The sequence below is a fragment of the Capricornis sumatraensis genome, chromosome 2 (assembly GCF_032405125.1).
Source record: "Capricornis sumatraensis isolate serow.1 chromosome 2, serow.2, whole genome shotgun sequence".
In the NCBI taxonomy this organism is placed as follows: domain Eukaryota; kingdom Metazoa; phylum Chordata; class Mammalia; order Artiodactyla; family Bovidae; genus Capricornis; species Capricornis sumatraensis.
Window position 1 is genome coordinate 34,843,394 of NC_091070.1, and position 13,814 is coordinate 34,857,207.

The following is a 13,814-nucleotide window of genomic DNA, read 5'->3' on the forward strand; positions in this document are numbered from 1 at the left end:
AGTAGGACCTTGTTTACCACACATATTATGTGTATGAGCTTCCCAGGTGCAGCGGTAAAGAATCCACCTGCCAGTGCAGGAGACAAAAGGGACTCAGGTTTGATCCCTGAGGCAAGAAGATCCCCTGGAGGAGGAAATGGCAACCTATTCAGGATTCTTGCCTGGAAAATTTCACAGAGGAGTCTGGCAGGCTACAGTCTATGGGCTTGCAGAGTCAGATGTGATTGAGCACACACGCACCCACACACACACAGAGACACATACATAATACATAGAGGTTTGCATCCAAACTGCAGAGTATTAAAGTGCCACAGAAAAAAAAGCATTCAAGTGTCTAGTTTGCTAGTATCTATACTAAATATGTTCACAAATATTCTTATTTAACTGTAATACTCACAACATATGAGCCAAATTTTACAGACAAAAAAATAAGAGACAATTAACAAAATGCTTATTTTACAAAAAGTAACTATATAAAAGCAATCCTGACATTTTAAAAATCCATGCACCAAATAGCTCACTTCAGTTCCCCTAGGGCTCTTGTATTAGACAACACCTGTGTTTCCATAAAAGCAACAGCCACCTGTTAGACCCAAAGGAGCCCAGAGTTTCTAATATTTCAGCTATATCATAAGTTTAAAAAGGCAGTTGTGGGCATGTATGGGAACAAGGGGTATATGGGAACTCTGTACTTTTCACTCAATTTTCTATGAACTTAAACTGCTCTTTAAAAAAAAAAAAACCTATTAAAAAAAAAATAATAGGGAGTTCCCTGGCAGTCCAGCTGTTAAGACTCAGGACTTTCTCTGCCGTGGGTCTAGGTTCAGGCCCTGGTCAGGAAACTAAGATCCCACAAGCCACATGGGCCAAAATAATAATAGTTTTCTGTGAATTAACACAGAAAACTCTGAGACAATAAAAGTAGGGAAAAGATTATCAGACAGCAAAACAGCTATGAGACTTTAGGCAAGTCAAAGTTCAATCTCCAGCTCTATAAAACTGAGAGGACTGGATTAGAAAACTACCAATAAATCCTTTACCACAAAGACTCTATCAGCCTTCTGGAATTCATTGATTCTATGAGAAAATGCACTCATTCCATAAGAACTCAAAAACATGTTTTTTCAATACAACAGGCTGTTGCACTTTGTATACATTACCTTTGTCAGTTTCAATCTTCAGTTTTTTAGCCCCTGCTTTCTGGATTACTTCTACTTGGTCAGGTTTAATCAGATCAATAACCTCTCTCTTATCCACCATAGGATTTGAATCAGCATTATCCATCAGAGGAATATAAGTTGTTGCATGAATAAGGGGTTCATCTACCAAAACTGCAATTTAAGTTACAAATCATAATTACACAAGGTTTTTCATAATGGAGTAAGAAAATAACATGTAACCACAATTAAGTTTCATGATGAATGCAGTTATTACCAGCTCAATTTGGCTTCAAATTCCTATTTATCCTTTTTAACAAGTCAAAACACTCTTCAAATTAAGAAATATCCATTCAATATTATTTTAAAGCATATCACTTAGGTTATCTACAGTGTATCACACATCTCTTCTAACAATATCTGAAAATTTCTTCTTATACATTCTTATATGTTTTGGTTCGATCTCATGTTCTGATTTAATTAAGAATCCATTCACATTTAACTAGTGCTCAAGGAAAATTATTAATTTCTATGTATGTTGGTACTTTATTGACCTCATTCCAACTGACAATTCTTAACTGATTTTTTTACTTGCTAGATACAAAAACAACAGCCATTGTTCCTTGCAGATATCTTCTCATTTCTAATAGTTACGTCTCTAATTTACACGGCACATCTTACTACATTAGTTAAAACTTCCAAAACAACATTAAAAGTGAAGGTAGGAAGCTTTCTTAGTTTCTAGCTTTAATGTGAAGAACTGTAAGAGTTTAAGTAGTATTCTGATATTTGTTGGTTAGAGACACAAACTTCCACACCCATATGGAAATCTCTCTATATACCTACTTAAAAAAAAAAAAACAACTTGGAGGCACATAGAGTTCTTTTATTTAAAATCTGTAATAAATATTTGATATTATCAAATACTGGGGTGATTTTTTCTATACCTGATTGCTTGATATACCATAATTTTAATGCAAATAACAGAATTTCACCTTTTCCCTTTCCAATTTTCTAGCACAGGTTGCTATCACAGCCCAATATTATAAAAATTACTATTTAATCTATATAAATTTCATAGCTAAGACATTTTGTGGACAACTGAGAATAAAAACTGCTACATCACTTTTAACTGGATGCTTCTCATATATACATGCACATTACATTTAATGATTAGGAATGCAGGGTAATGATAAATCTAGACAGTGTTCTCAAGTATGATCTTTACATGATATTGAAAGTACATATATTTCAGGAAAACTTTTCTTCTACAGAGCTTGTATGTTATTTACATTATTTTCAAAGCTCACTTAAGAATGAGAATATTTATAAGTACTTTGTCTTTTTTAAATGTCAGATTAAGGTTTTCACCACAAACTTATACCCTGCCCATCTGTCAAAGCACCCTGGACTTGTATTAGTACTAAAGGTGTTAATATACACATTAAGCTGAGAATTAAGGAGCATGTGAGGTCTCTAGGGTCCCTGTCCTAGTAGACTTCTCTAGAATTAGTAGCTATAAAATACGTATCTACATGTTTCACCATTTTCAGTCTTTTGCTTCTTTGATGAAACTTTCTTCTTTCCCGATCCAGTTTCTTGTTTAGTTTCTTGATGCAGAGGTAATGATTCTTGCTTTTTTGAAGGTGCCGTAAGAGATTCCACCTTTTTATCCTGATCATCTTTATTAAAAATAAATGAAAAATCATAGTAGCAAACAATGAACACATCAGAAAAAAATTTATTAATGAATACTTCCCAGAATGCTTTACCACCAAAATTTTAAACTCTGATACACAATTCTCTCACTTATCATTCTAGCTTTCTTGCTCTGCTACACTTGCTCTTTAACTTCATCAGGATTCCTAGTACTCCTTTTATATCCCATTTCTCAGCCACTCCTAACCCTACTCAGCTTATAGGCATTGTCAAATCTCTTATCTTAAAAAATAAAACCCTTCCCACCACTGTAATCCCTAGCCTCCCACACCCATTTCCTTCTTATATTGACAAAAGAACAGTCTGTACTTTCTTTTCTACCAATCATTTCTCAACTAATTGCAACCTGATTTTTTTATCTCTTCCATTATATTCATAAAAAACTTTACTCAGGTCCCTAGTGTCCCAAATGCCTGATTCTATCAATAATATCCCTTAATCCTTATTTAACTTCTATTCAGCATTTCAAACTATTGGTCTCTACCTCCTTAAATTTCTCTCCTCTCCATTAGGCTAAGTGAAATAAGCCAGTCACAAAAGGACCATCATTGTACGATTTCCCTTATATGTAGTACCTAGAGCAGTCAAATTCATAGACACAGAATGTAGAGTGTTGCTTGCCAAGAACTAGGGGGAGGGAAGAGTGGGAAATTAGTGCTTAATGGGTACAGAATTTTAGTTGGGAAAGATGAAAAGTTCTTGAGATGGCTGGTGGTGATGACTGTTCAAGACTGTGAGTATACTTAATGCCACAGAACTATACACTTAAAAATGGTTAAAATGGTAAAATTTTTTATATACTTATTTTACCACAATGAAATAAGTAAAATTTAAAATTCAGCTTCCATGAGAATTCTTTTCTTACACTTGGAATATTCCTTTGCAGTCTTCTTTGTAAGCTGTTCCTATTGAATACCTTATATCTAGTATTTTTCAGGGCTGTGTTCTCGTTTTAAATACCTCCCTTGAATAATCTTCTCTACAACCATGACATCAACTACTACCTTCATGCTTAAGGCTTCTGAATCTGTATTCTAGCCTTATGCCTCTGTACCTAAATTTCCTACCGCATCCTGACTTGCTCCCTATGTGAACAGCCCCCAAACAGGCACCAGAAACGCAAACTGAAAGCCTTCTCCTCTCCATTCACATCCACTCTCTCCTCAGTACTGCCTCTTAGTGCTTTCAACATCTACCAATAAAAGGTTGGTTAATCTTTCCTATAAAGGTCTGAACAGACAGTAAAGGTTTTGTGGGCCATTTAGACTTTATCACAACTATTCACCTGCTGTTGCATTGTGAGAGCCAGCCACAAACAGACATTAACACAGGAGTGTTGTTGCATTTAAAAAAACTTGATTTAAGACACAGAGGTTTCAATTCCATATCATTTCCACATTGAACACAATATTACTCTTCTTTTATTTTTAACCTATTAGAAACATAAAAACCATTCTTGGCTCATGAGCTATAAAAAACGAGAAACAGGCCAGATCTGGCTCCCAGGTTGCAGTTTGCCAACCCTGACCTAACTTAGAACTTGGAAATCATCTTTAATCCTGCTTCCTCCTTTTTATCTGCCATATCCTATCCAATAAGGTTAGCCATGTCACTTCTGCTTTGCAGATCTCTCTAATCCCCTTTCTACTTCCTCTGTCACTACCACAGTTCAGTCCTTCAGCTTAACTTTGGAAAACAATACTCTCTTAACAAGTCTGCCTACATCAATCACTGCCCTGTGAAACTTCTTTTCCCAAGGTCTGCCAAAAATACCTTTCTAAAATGTAAATCTGTCAATGGAAACTAACCGGTTTGAAAATCCTCAACAATGGCCAAATTATAACATCCCCCCTATTTAGCTCTGTACACAAAAATCATCACAATCTACCCACTCCATTACCTTTTCAATTGTGTTTCCTACCATCCCCTACCTCCCACTGCAGGCCACAACAGCACACTGCATTCTCGCACTTTTATTCCTTTATGCATGATCTTCTGCCAGTGAGGAATAAAATCCCACTATTTCCCTGATGAACTGACTCATTTTGCAAACCCAGTTCAGGCACTGCCTCCTCTCCAAAGCTTTTGGCCCACGGGTCCTGTATGTACCAGCTGTTGTGGCTTCTGTTCTACCTCTATACTTTGTATTTTTCTTATGTCAGTCATATTTCATTACTGGCTCACATGTCCTCCTCTCCCCTTTACTCTTATTTCTCTAGTACCATGCTTGACATAGCTGGCAAGTAAATATTTAAAATCCAATATAACGATAACTTCACACTCCACAAGTTAAGATACAAAAGCAACTTAATGGTAAACACAAGTCCTTTCACACAGAGCAAACAATTCACAGCTTCACCTATCAGCACACCATTTCTCATGTCCTTCCCTTTGCATCTGTTAACCCTTCTCCTAAGAACACCCTATTCACCAAGAAAAACTAGCTAATATTTATTCAACACTTCAGATTAATTTTAGGTATTACATGCTCTAAGTGACCCACTTCAGTACTCCTTTACTGACAGAGACATATCCAGCCCATTACACTACACTTTTTATATCATAATAACGTGTTTCGGCTTGTGTATACAGTCTGCATGTGACTACCTGGGAAATGCACTCTATCTCTGTAGTCCTAGCACCTATATAGTGACTAACACAAAACAGATGTCTGATAAATGTTTGCAAAGTAAATCAATCAAGGATGAAAATGATACCTGATTTCTCTTTTCATCTTTAATTCTTATCACACTGATTAGAAAGTATTGGTTGAAATAAATGTAAAAGCTTCTAACTACTGATATTTATAGGTCTTTAGTGGTTTTAGTAAAACACATTTTATATATTTCCACTTAAGGTCTTTTCCATATGTGTAATGTGAAATTTAGCTTTCAATGCTGTTTTATGATCAATACTAACTCTTTCTAGCAACATTTAATGAAAACAAATAGTGAAAAGGATAATGATCTCGATTTCAAACTCAATATTTAGCATGCGTGCACACTTAAAGTATCTAACTTCAAACTCTATTAAAGTTATTAAAACAAATATAATAATGCAATAAAGTTTAATAGATTACAATACCGCTTCCATTTTTAGGCTTCTTTTGCCCTGGTTTCTTCTTTGAGGCAGCTGCTTCTGAGGGGGGAGTCGGCTGTTTAGTAACTGGGACAGGTTCTACTTTTTTGCATGGAATCTTTGATACATCACTTTCTTTGGTGACCTGCTCTTCTAGTACAGGCTTGTGTTTCTTTTCCTTCTTCTTTCTTTCTCTAACACTACTTGGACTTTCAACCACATTCAATGGAACAGGTACAACTTGCTCATCTTCTACAGCCAAGGCATCAGATAATTTAAAGTCCCGGGGTACACTCTCAGAATCGGATTCATGGAGGTTTCCATTTTGGATTTCTTTCTTTTTATTCTTTTTCTTTTCTGCCTTCTTTTTATCAGTTTTGGTAGGAATAAGCTTTTGTTCTCTTTTCTGTTTTGCAAGAACTTCATCATATAATGTTTCTTTCATGAAAAGCCAGAAGAAGAGGAAAATTACTGTAATAACCACTGAAGGAATAAGAACAATAAAATATGTTGACTCATAAAACTCCATGGTGCTTTTGTTAATGTGATCCTATAAAGCCTAAATGTGGGGGAAAAAAAGAAAAAACAAAAACCTGGGTCAGTCTTATAAAAATTAAACACACAAAACCTCTGTTCTTTCAACAGATATTCAGATTTAACCTGATCTACAAATCTAAACAGGTTAGTTTTTTAAATCATATATTTGATTACTTTACGGTTCAAATATACTATAAAAAAATTTTTTTTGCTAACTAGGAATGTAAGACATCCTTCTATTTTTCAAGCATGTGAAAAGATTCTAACAGAAAAAAAGGAGCCATTCATTTTTCTCCAAAATATCCACTTTTGATACTATCAGTATTTAGTTTTTCTCTTACTGTACAATGTTCATGAATATACTATATATGGAATAAAGAGGCATTAACTATTAACACTCTAGACAGTCACTGAAAGTACACACTCTTAATAGCAAAGAAGATAAAGGGAGTTCACTCCTTCACTCAGCTGTGAGCACCTTTATTCCAGCTAACCATTGCCTCATGATATGGTGGGATCCATCAAGAATATGAAAATAAAATAAAAATCAAAATGTTAGGGTATGTCATTTGGCACTAAAATAAATTACAAATAAGTTGCTTCTCTTGATTTTTTTCCAAGGTACCTCTTACTGCAAAAAAGTTATACTTCAAAAACAAAATTGGTAATCCCATTCTATTGCAATAATTTAAGTAAAATTTAAATGATATTAATATAACCCTGGAATACTAAGAGAAAGATTTATCAAGATGAAGGGGAAAGTGAATCACAGGCTAACAAAATACTAAAAAGAAACTTATATAGAATTGTTCTTCTCTAATAATTAATGAACTATCCAAAAATTTTTATTTATTAGACAGATTTTATTATGCCTAAGTGTCACTGGTCAACCAAAAATTATTTTTAAAAGATGTTTTACATTTGGATTTTGTTTAATATTACCATCCACAGGCTACAAAGCCCATTCAATTGTGGCTGAGGGTTAGGTTAGGGGAGAAAAAGGACTAAATAATGAGTTAGAACTCTATGGATTTTTGCTCTGAGGAAAGAAAAGAGACTAAGACACTGAGCAGTAGCCAAAATGCTGGGAAAATGACAAATCAAAGTCAGAAGGTCTTTGATGAATAGCAAGCTCCAGTCCACGCAGCATAGGTCTTTCTTAGGAGACAAAATCAATGACGAAGCAGATAAAGAAGCAAACCTTCAGAGAAGAGAGGCCATGAGACTACAGAAACTCTGAAACACAGATTCCTGATGATTTTTCTAGCTCCCTTTTCTAGGTCTCATATGAGGCTGGAAGAATCATGATTTCAGTCTTTAGATTTTCAGGAGATTCCCTTCATACAATTCAATGTCCCTTCATTTGAGCTCTCTTTCTGGAACATCTAAGAGGAGTTCAACCAAAACACCAAGGCAAATTTAAAGTCAAGAAAATGTTTGCATTGCTTTAATCCAATATTCCTGATGCTTTATCCCAAGACATATACAAAGAAAAACATATGTAAAGATGTTCAAGGCAACATTACATATAATAAGAAAAGCTGAGACTAAATACATAACATCAGAATGGGTTGAATTAACAAGTATCAACTCAATAAAATATTGCTGTTAAAACTGTAAATACTGAGACTACTAAATTCAATTAAATACTGAATAATCAAAATCATAATTTTACTTGCATGATCAAAATATCTCATGTATAATAACGGGTCATTAAGAGGCATACATAAAGAACTGTGCAATAATCATGGGTGCAGTCTCACTTGCCTTAATACTTTAAAATTTGTTAGTTTAAGAGGAACTCAAAGTTTTCAACCGCTTGTTTAAAAATGGCAAAATGAATAAGAACTATAGTAGTGATTAATATACCAATTCAGTTCAGTGGCCCAGTCGTGTCTGACTCTTTGCCACCCGAGGGACTGCAGCACGCCAGGCCTCCCTGTCCATCACCAATTCCCAGAGTTTACTCAAACTCATGTTCATTGAGTCAGTGATGCCATCCATTCATCTCATCCTCTGTCGTCCCCCTTCTCCTCGTGCCTTCAATCTTTTCCAATATCAGGGTCTTTTCAAATTAGTCAGTTCTTCACATCAGGTGGCCAAATATTACAGTTTCAGCTTCAACATCAGTCCTTCCAATGAACACTCAGGTCTGATCTCCTTTAGAATGGACTGGTTGGATCTCCTTGTAGTCTAAGGGACTCTTAAGAGCCTTCTCCAACACCATAGCTCAAAAGCATCAATTCTTTGGTGCTCACCTTTCTTTATGGTCCAACTCTGACATCCCTATATGACCACTAGAAAAACCATAGCCTTGACTAGATGGACCTTTGTTGGCAAAGTAATGTCTCTGCTTTTGAATACGCTGTCTAGGTTGGTGATAACTTTCCTTCCAAGGAGTAAGGGTCTTTTAATTTCATGGATGCAGTCACCATCTGCAGTGATTTTGGAGCCCCAAAAAACAAAGTCTCTCACTGTTTCCCCATCTATTTCCTATGAAGTGATGGGACCAGATGCCATGATCTTCGTTTTCTGAATGTTGAGCTTTAAGCCAACTTTTTCACTCTCCTCTTTCACTTTCATCAAGAGGCTCTTTAGTTCCTCTTCACTTTCTGCTATAAGGGTGGTGTCATCTGCATATCTGAGGTTACTGAGATTTCTCCCACCAATCCTGATTCCACTTTGTGCTTCATCCAACGTGGCATTTCTCATGATGTACTCTGCAGAGAAGTTAAATAAGCAGGGTGACAATATACAGCCTTGACGTACTCCTTTTCCTATTTGGAACCAGTCTGTTGTTCCATGTCCAGTTCTAACTGTTGCTTCCTGACCTGCATACAGATTTCTCAAGAGGCAGGTCAGGTGGTCTGGTATGCCCATCTCTTTCAGAATTTTCCAGTTTATTGTGATCCACACAGTCAAAGGCTTTGGCATAGTCAATAAAGCAGAAATAGATGTTTTTCTAGAACTCTCTTGCTTTTTCCATGATCCAGCGGATGTTGGCAATTTGATCTCTGGTTCCTCTGCCTTTTCTAAAACCAGCTTGAACCTCTGGAAGTTCACAGTTCATGTATTGCTGAAGCCTGGCTTGGAGAATTTTGAGCATTACTTTGATAGCATGTGAGATGAGTGCAATTGTGCACAGTTTGAGCATTCTTTGGCATTGCCTTTCTTTGGAATTGGAATGAAAACTGACCTTTTCCAGTCCTGTGACCACTGCTGAGTTTTCCAAATTTGCTGGCATATTGAGTGCAGCACTTTCACAGCATCATCTTTCAGGATTTGAAATAGCTCAACTGGAATTCCATCACCTCCACTAGCTTTGTTTGTAGTGATGCTTCCTAAGGCCCACTTGACTTCACATTCCAGGATGTCTGGCTCTAGGTGAGGGATCACACCATCATGATTGTCTGGGTCAGGAAGATCTTTTTTGTACAGTTCTTCTGTGTATTCTTGTCACCTCTTCTTAATATCTTCTGCTTCTGTTAGGTCCATACCATTTCTGTCCTTTATCGAGCCCATCTTTGAATGAAATATTCCCTTGCTATCTCTGATTTTCTTGAAGAGATCTCTAGTTGTTCCCATCCTATTGTTTTCCCCTATTTCTCTGCACTGATCACTGAGGAAGGCTTTCTTACCTCTCCTTGCTATTCTTTGGAACTCTGCACTCAAATGGGTGTATCTTTCCTTTTCTCCTTTGCTTTTTGCTTCTCTTCTTTTCCCAGCTGTCTGTAAGGCCTCCTCAGACAGCCATTTTGCTTTTTGGCATTTCCTTTTCTTGGGAATGGTCTTGATCCCTGTCTCTTGTCCAGTGTCACAAACCTCTGTCCACAGTTCTTCAGAAACTCTATCAGATCTAGTCCCTTAAATCTATTTCTCACTTCCACTGTATAATCGTAAGGGATTTGATTTAGGTCACACCTGCATGGTCTAGTGGTTTTCCCTACTTTCTTCAATTTCAATCTGAAGTTGGCAATCTGAAGTTGGCAATAAGGAGTTCAGGATCTGAGTTACAGTCAGCTCCCATTCTTGTTTTTGCTGACTGTATAGAGCTTCTCCATCTTTGGCTGCAAAGAATATAATCAATCTGATTTTGGTATTGACCATCTGGTGATGTCCCTGTGTATAATCTTCTCTTGTGTTGTTAGAAGAGGGTGTTTGCTATGACCAGTGCGTTCTCTTGGCAAAACTCTATTAGCCTTTTCCCTGCTTCATTCTGTACTCCAGTTTTACATTATACCCATAGATAGAGGAGTAATACAAAGCAGGGGGAAAGGTGGCAAGAAGGAACTGGGAATGAAATTCAGAGAAATACAGGGAAAAGATGAAAGACAGAAAGATTTTTAAAGGAAGTAGTGGGGTGGGGGTGGCCAACTTAAAAGTGAAAGAAACGGGAAGGAGAAGTTGAGACAGAATTAATTTAACTCAAGATGATAGGAATCAGGTATCAAATTCCTACTATCTAAGTCCATAGTAGCAATTCAACGTACACTTGTTGAGTTATTAATAGAAAAACATGGAGACAAGCAGAGGCTCAGATTATGAGATGACAGCAAAAGTCACCAATGCTAACTTCTTCCATATTATCACATTCCCTTTGACTTTTGGTCCCAATTCTGACTTGGTTTCAGGGGTCTCTTCTTACACAAAGCTAAAGTCCAAACTACTTATATGATCCCGGAAATGCCAAGACAAAATATTTAAGCGGTCCCAAGCTGGTGGTACCCATAGTGCATGTGACAAAAATGAATACACATCTTCTTTGCTGGATTGCTCCCTCAACCCAGGAAGCTCAAGATTCCCAAATACTGTCATTCAGATAAGAGCCCATAACACAAAATGACAGAACACGAGATAAGCCACCATGAGCAAGAGGCAACAGAAATAAACTAAGGGATCACATCCCTAAAGATTTAAGATACCTGAATTACTAGATATAGATTACAACCTACACACATAAAGTAACTAAGAGGAAACTGGGGAATGAGTAAAAAATAGAAACTATCAAAAGTAACTAGGTAGATATGAATCAATTAGGACTTCTACAAACAATTTACAATCAAAATTTAAAATCCAGGGGCGGTCCTAAGATGGCGGAGGAACAGGACGGGAAGACCACTTTCTCCCCCACAAATTCATAAAATCCAATGGATAGGTTAACACAGGTGCAAGGAAACCAATTAAAATGACTATTTCAATAGGCTAAATAGATCTGATAGAGTGAATTAAGTCAATGGAGATTAGAGGATGGTGAAAGTTAGGAAGGAATCTAAGACAACACCAATGCTTCCAGCTTGGAAGAAATCTGTAAACTATGAAATCACATGTCAAGTTCAAGAATATAGGAGTAAGTTTTTGTCTGGGAGTTCTAGATATGATTTTGAGAAATATAAACTATAACCAGATACAGAAGGTTAGCAGTCAACCTAGTAGACAAAACTAGCAGTAAAAAGCCACGGCAGACTCTAAATCGGGAAACCAAAAGGAGTGACTTTCTACGAAGTCCAATTGCCCCTCCTTCCTAGTATCAAACCCAAAAAGTTTTGCCTTGTTCCTTTTATCAAATCTTCGCTTATCCCTCAAAACACAGCTCAAATCATTACAATGAAAGTATCTTTTCAACTACCATCTTCCACAACAGTCTATTAATTTACTTTGTATAGTTATTTTATCATCAGTTATGTGTAACATTGTTGCATAGTTTATATACAGTTTGTCTACAGTACATGAGACAGGAACATACCTGACACATTTGAGGAAGAACAATAAAGACCAGTATAACGTACAAGAGGAAACGTAGAAGATGAGGTGGACGAGATCATTTGAAGGGGGCAGAGGACAATGGACAAAATCATGTAGTTTCTTACACGCAACTGGAAGGACCGAGGCTTAGAGAAAAAAAATCACCAAGGGAATTGAGTATAAACAGAGCCCAGGTCTCAAGACGGAGCCCCTGGACAATTGAGAATAAAATAAAAAGAAAGTTAGGAAAATGTCACCCTGGTTGCTAAATGAATAAAATATATCAAGAAGGAGATATTAATCAACTTTGTTAAATGGTGTTAGTAAATAAAGTACAACGAAAACTAGAAACTGACTGCTGGATTTTAGCAACAGAGACATTTAGTGGTAACTTTGACCAAAACAATAGAGTGGTGATCATCAAAGCCTGACTGAAAGGAATTGAAAAGTGAGAACGCAAGCAGATGAGACGACTCTCTGGAGATTTCCTGTGAAGTCATAAAGAAAAATGCAGTGGAAGCTGGAGGGGAATATGAGGTTGGGAGTTTGGTCTGCACAGGCAGAAGAAATCACAGCATGCTAATGCAGTGATAAAGACGATCCAGCAGAAGGGGAAAGCCTGATGAGGCAGCAGAGAGGGGGGTGAGGGACAACGTTTTCAAACAGCAAGAGGGAAAGAATTTGGTGTGCAAGGAGAGAGACTGGCCTTAGATGGAGCACAGACATCTAGGGAATATATAGGCACAGGCAAGGAGGTAGACACAGTGTATAAGTTTGTGTGAATTTTCCTCCTGATGCTACTATTTTCTTAATGAAATGGAAAAGTTATTAGTTCAGAGTAAGGGTTAAAAAGGGGGCATTGTTGGTCCTATAAAACACATTTTAATTATTATATGGCTAATATTTTATTTATAAATTTTGCTCACTTTATTCTCCACTTAAATTTAAAACCTGGAATGGAGAACACAAGATGTTTATCAGTATTGGACAAATAGATTCACTGACTTTAAATGAACCTATGATCTAGCTGATTAAGTACCTATAAAGCATCTACAAAACAGAGCATAGGACTTCCCTGGTGGTCCAGTGGTTAAGAATCCGCCTGCCAACGCAGGGAACGAACACAAGTTCAATCCCTGGCCCAGGAAGATTCCACATGCTATGGGGAAGCTAAGGCACCACCACTACTGAAACCCACACGCCCTGGAACCCATGCTCCACAACAAGAGAAGTCCCCAGAGGAGAGTCCAGCCCTGCATAGCTAGAGCAAGCCAACACGCAGCAACAGAGACCCAACAGAGCCAAACAAACAGACACCACAACTTTAAAATTAAAACAGGGCATAAAAACCGAACCCGAGTGTCAATGAGATCTACTCTTCCAGCTCGAGCACCATGCCTACAGACAGCTCTCCTCCTCCTAAAATCCGAGAGCATTTATTCTTTATGTACACGTTCACAGAATTCTATGCGACAGGGCATAATAGCCTAGCAATTATAGAAACAAAATATATTGCAGTGCAACGAAGATAAATGAAGAGAGAATACTCAAAATCTGAAACAGATCCAAACTGATTTTTTA

General features: G+C 37.0%; 1 protein-coding gene across 10 annotated transcripts in view; it reads right to left on the reverse strand.

Moving 5' to 3' along the window:
- KTN1 (kinectin 1) overlaps positions 1-13,814 on the reverse strand; it is a 104,682-nt gene that overhangs the window by 70,621 nt on the left and 20,247 nt on the right. For 9 of the 10 annotated variants that reach the window (XM_068963286.1, XM_068963274.1, XM_068963268.1 and 6 more), the window contains exons 2-4: positions 5,961-6,513; positions 2,702-2,839; positions 1,161-1,331 (exon numbers count right to left, since the gene is read on the reverse strand). In XM_068963286.1, coding sequence (XP_068819387.1) covers positions 1,161-1,331; positions 2,702-2,839; positions 5,961-6,483 — 832 coding nt within the window. In that variant the 5' untranslated portion in view covers positions 6,484-6,513. Of the gene's footprint in view, positions 1-1,160; positions 1,332-2,701; positions 2,840-5,960; positions 6,514-6,915; positions 6,989-13,814 lie in introns of those variants that run through there. The other variant, XM_068963242.1, reaches the window with a different exon arrangement.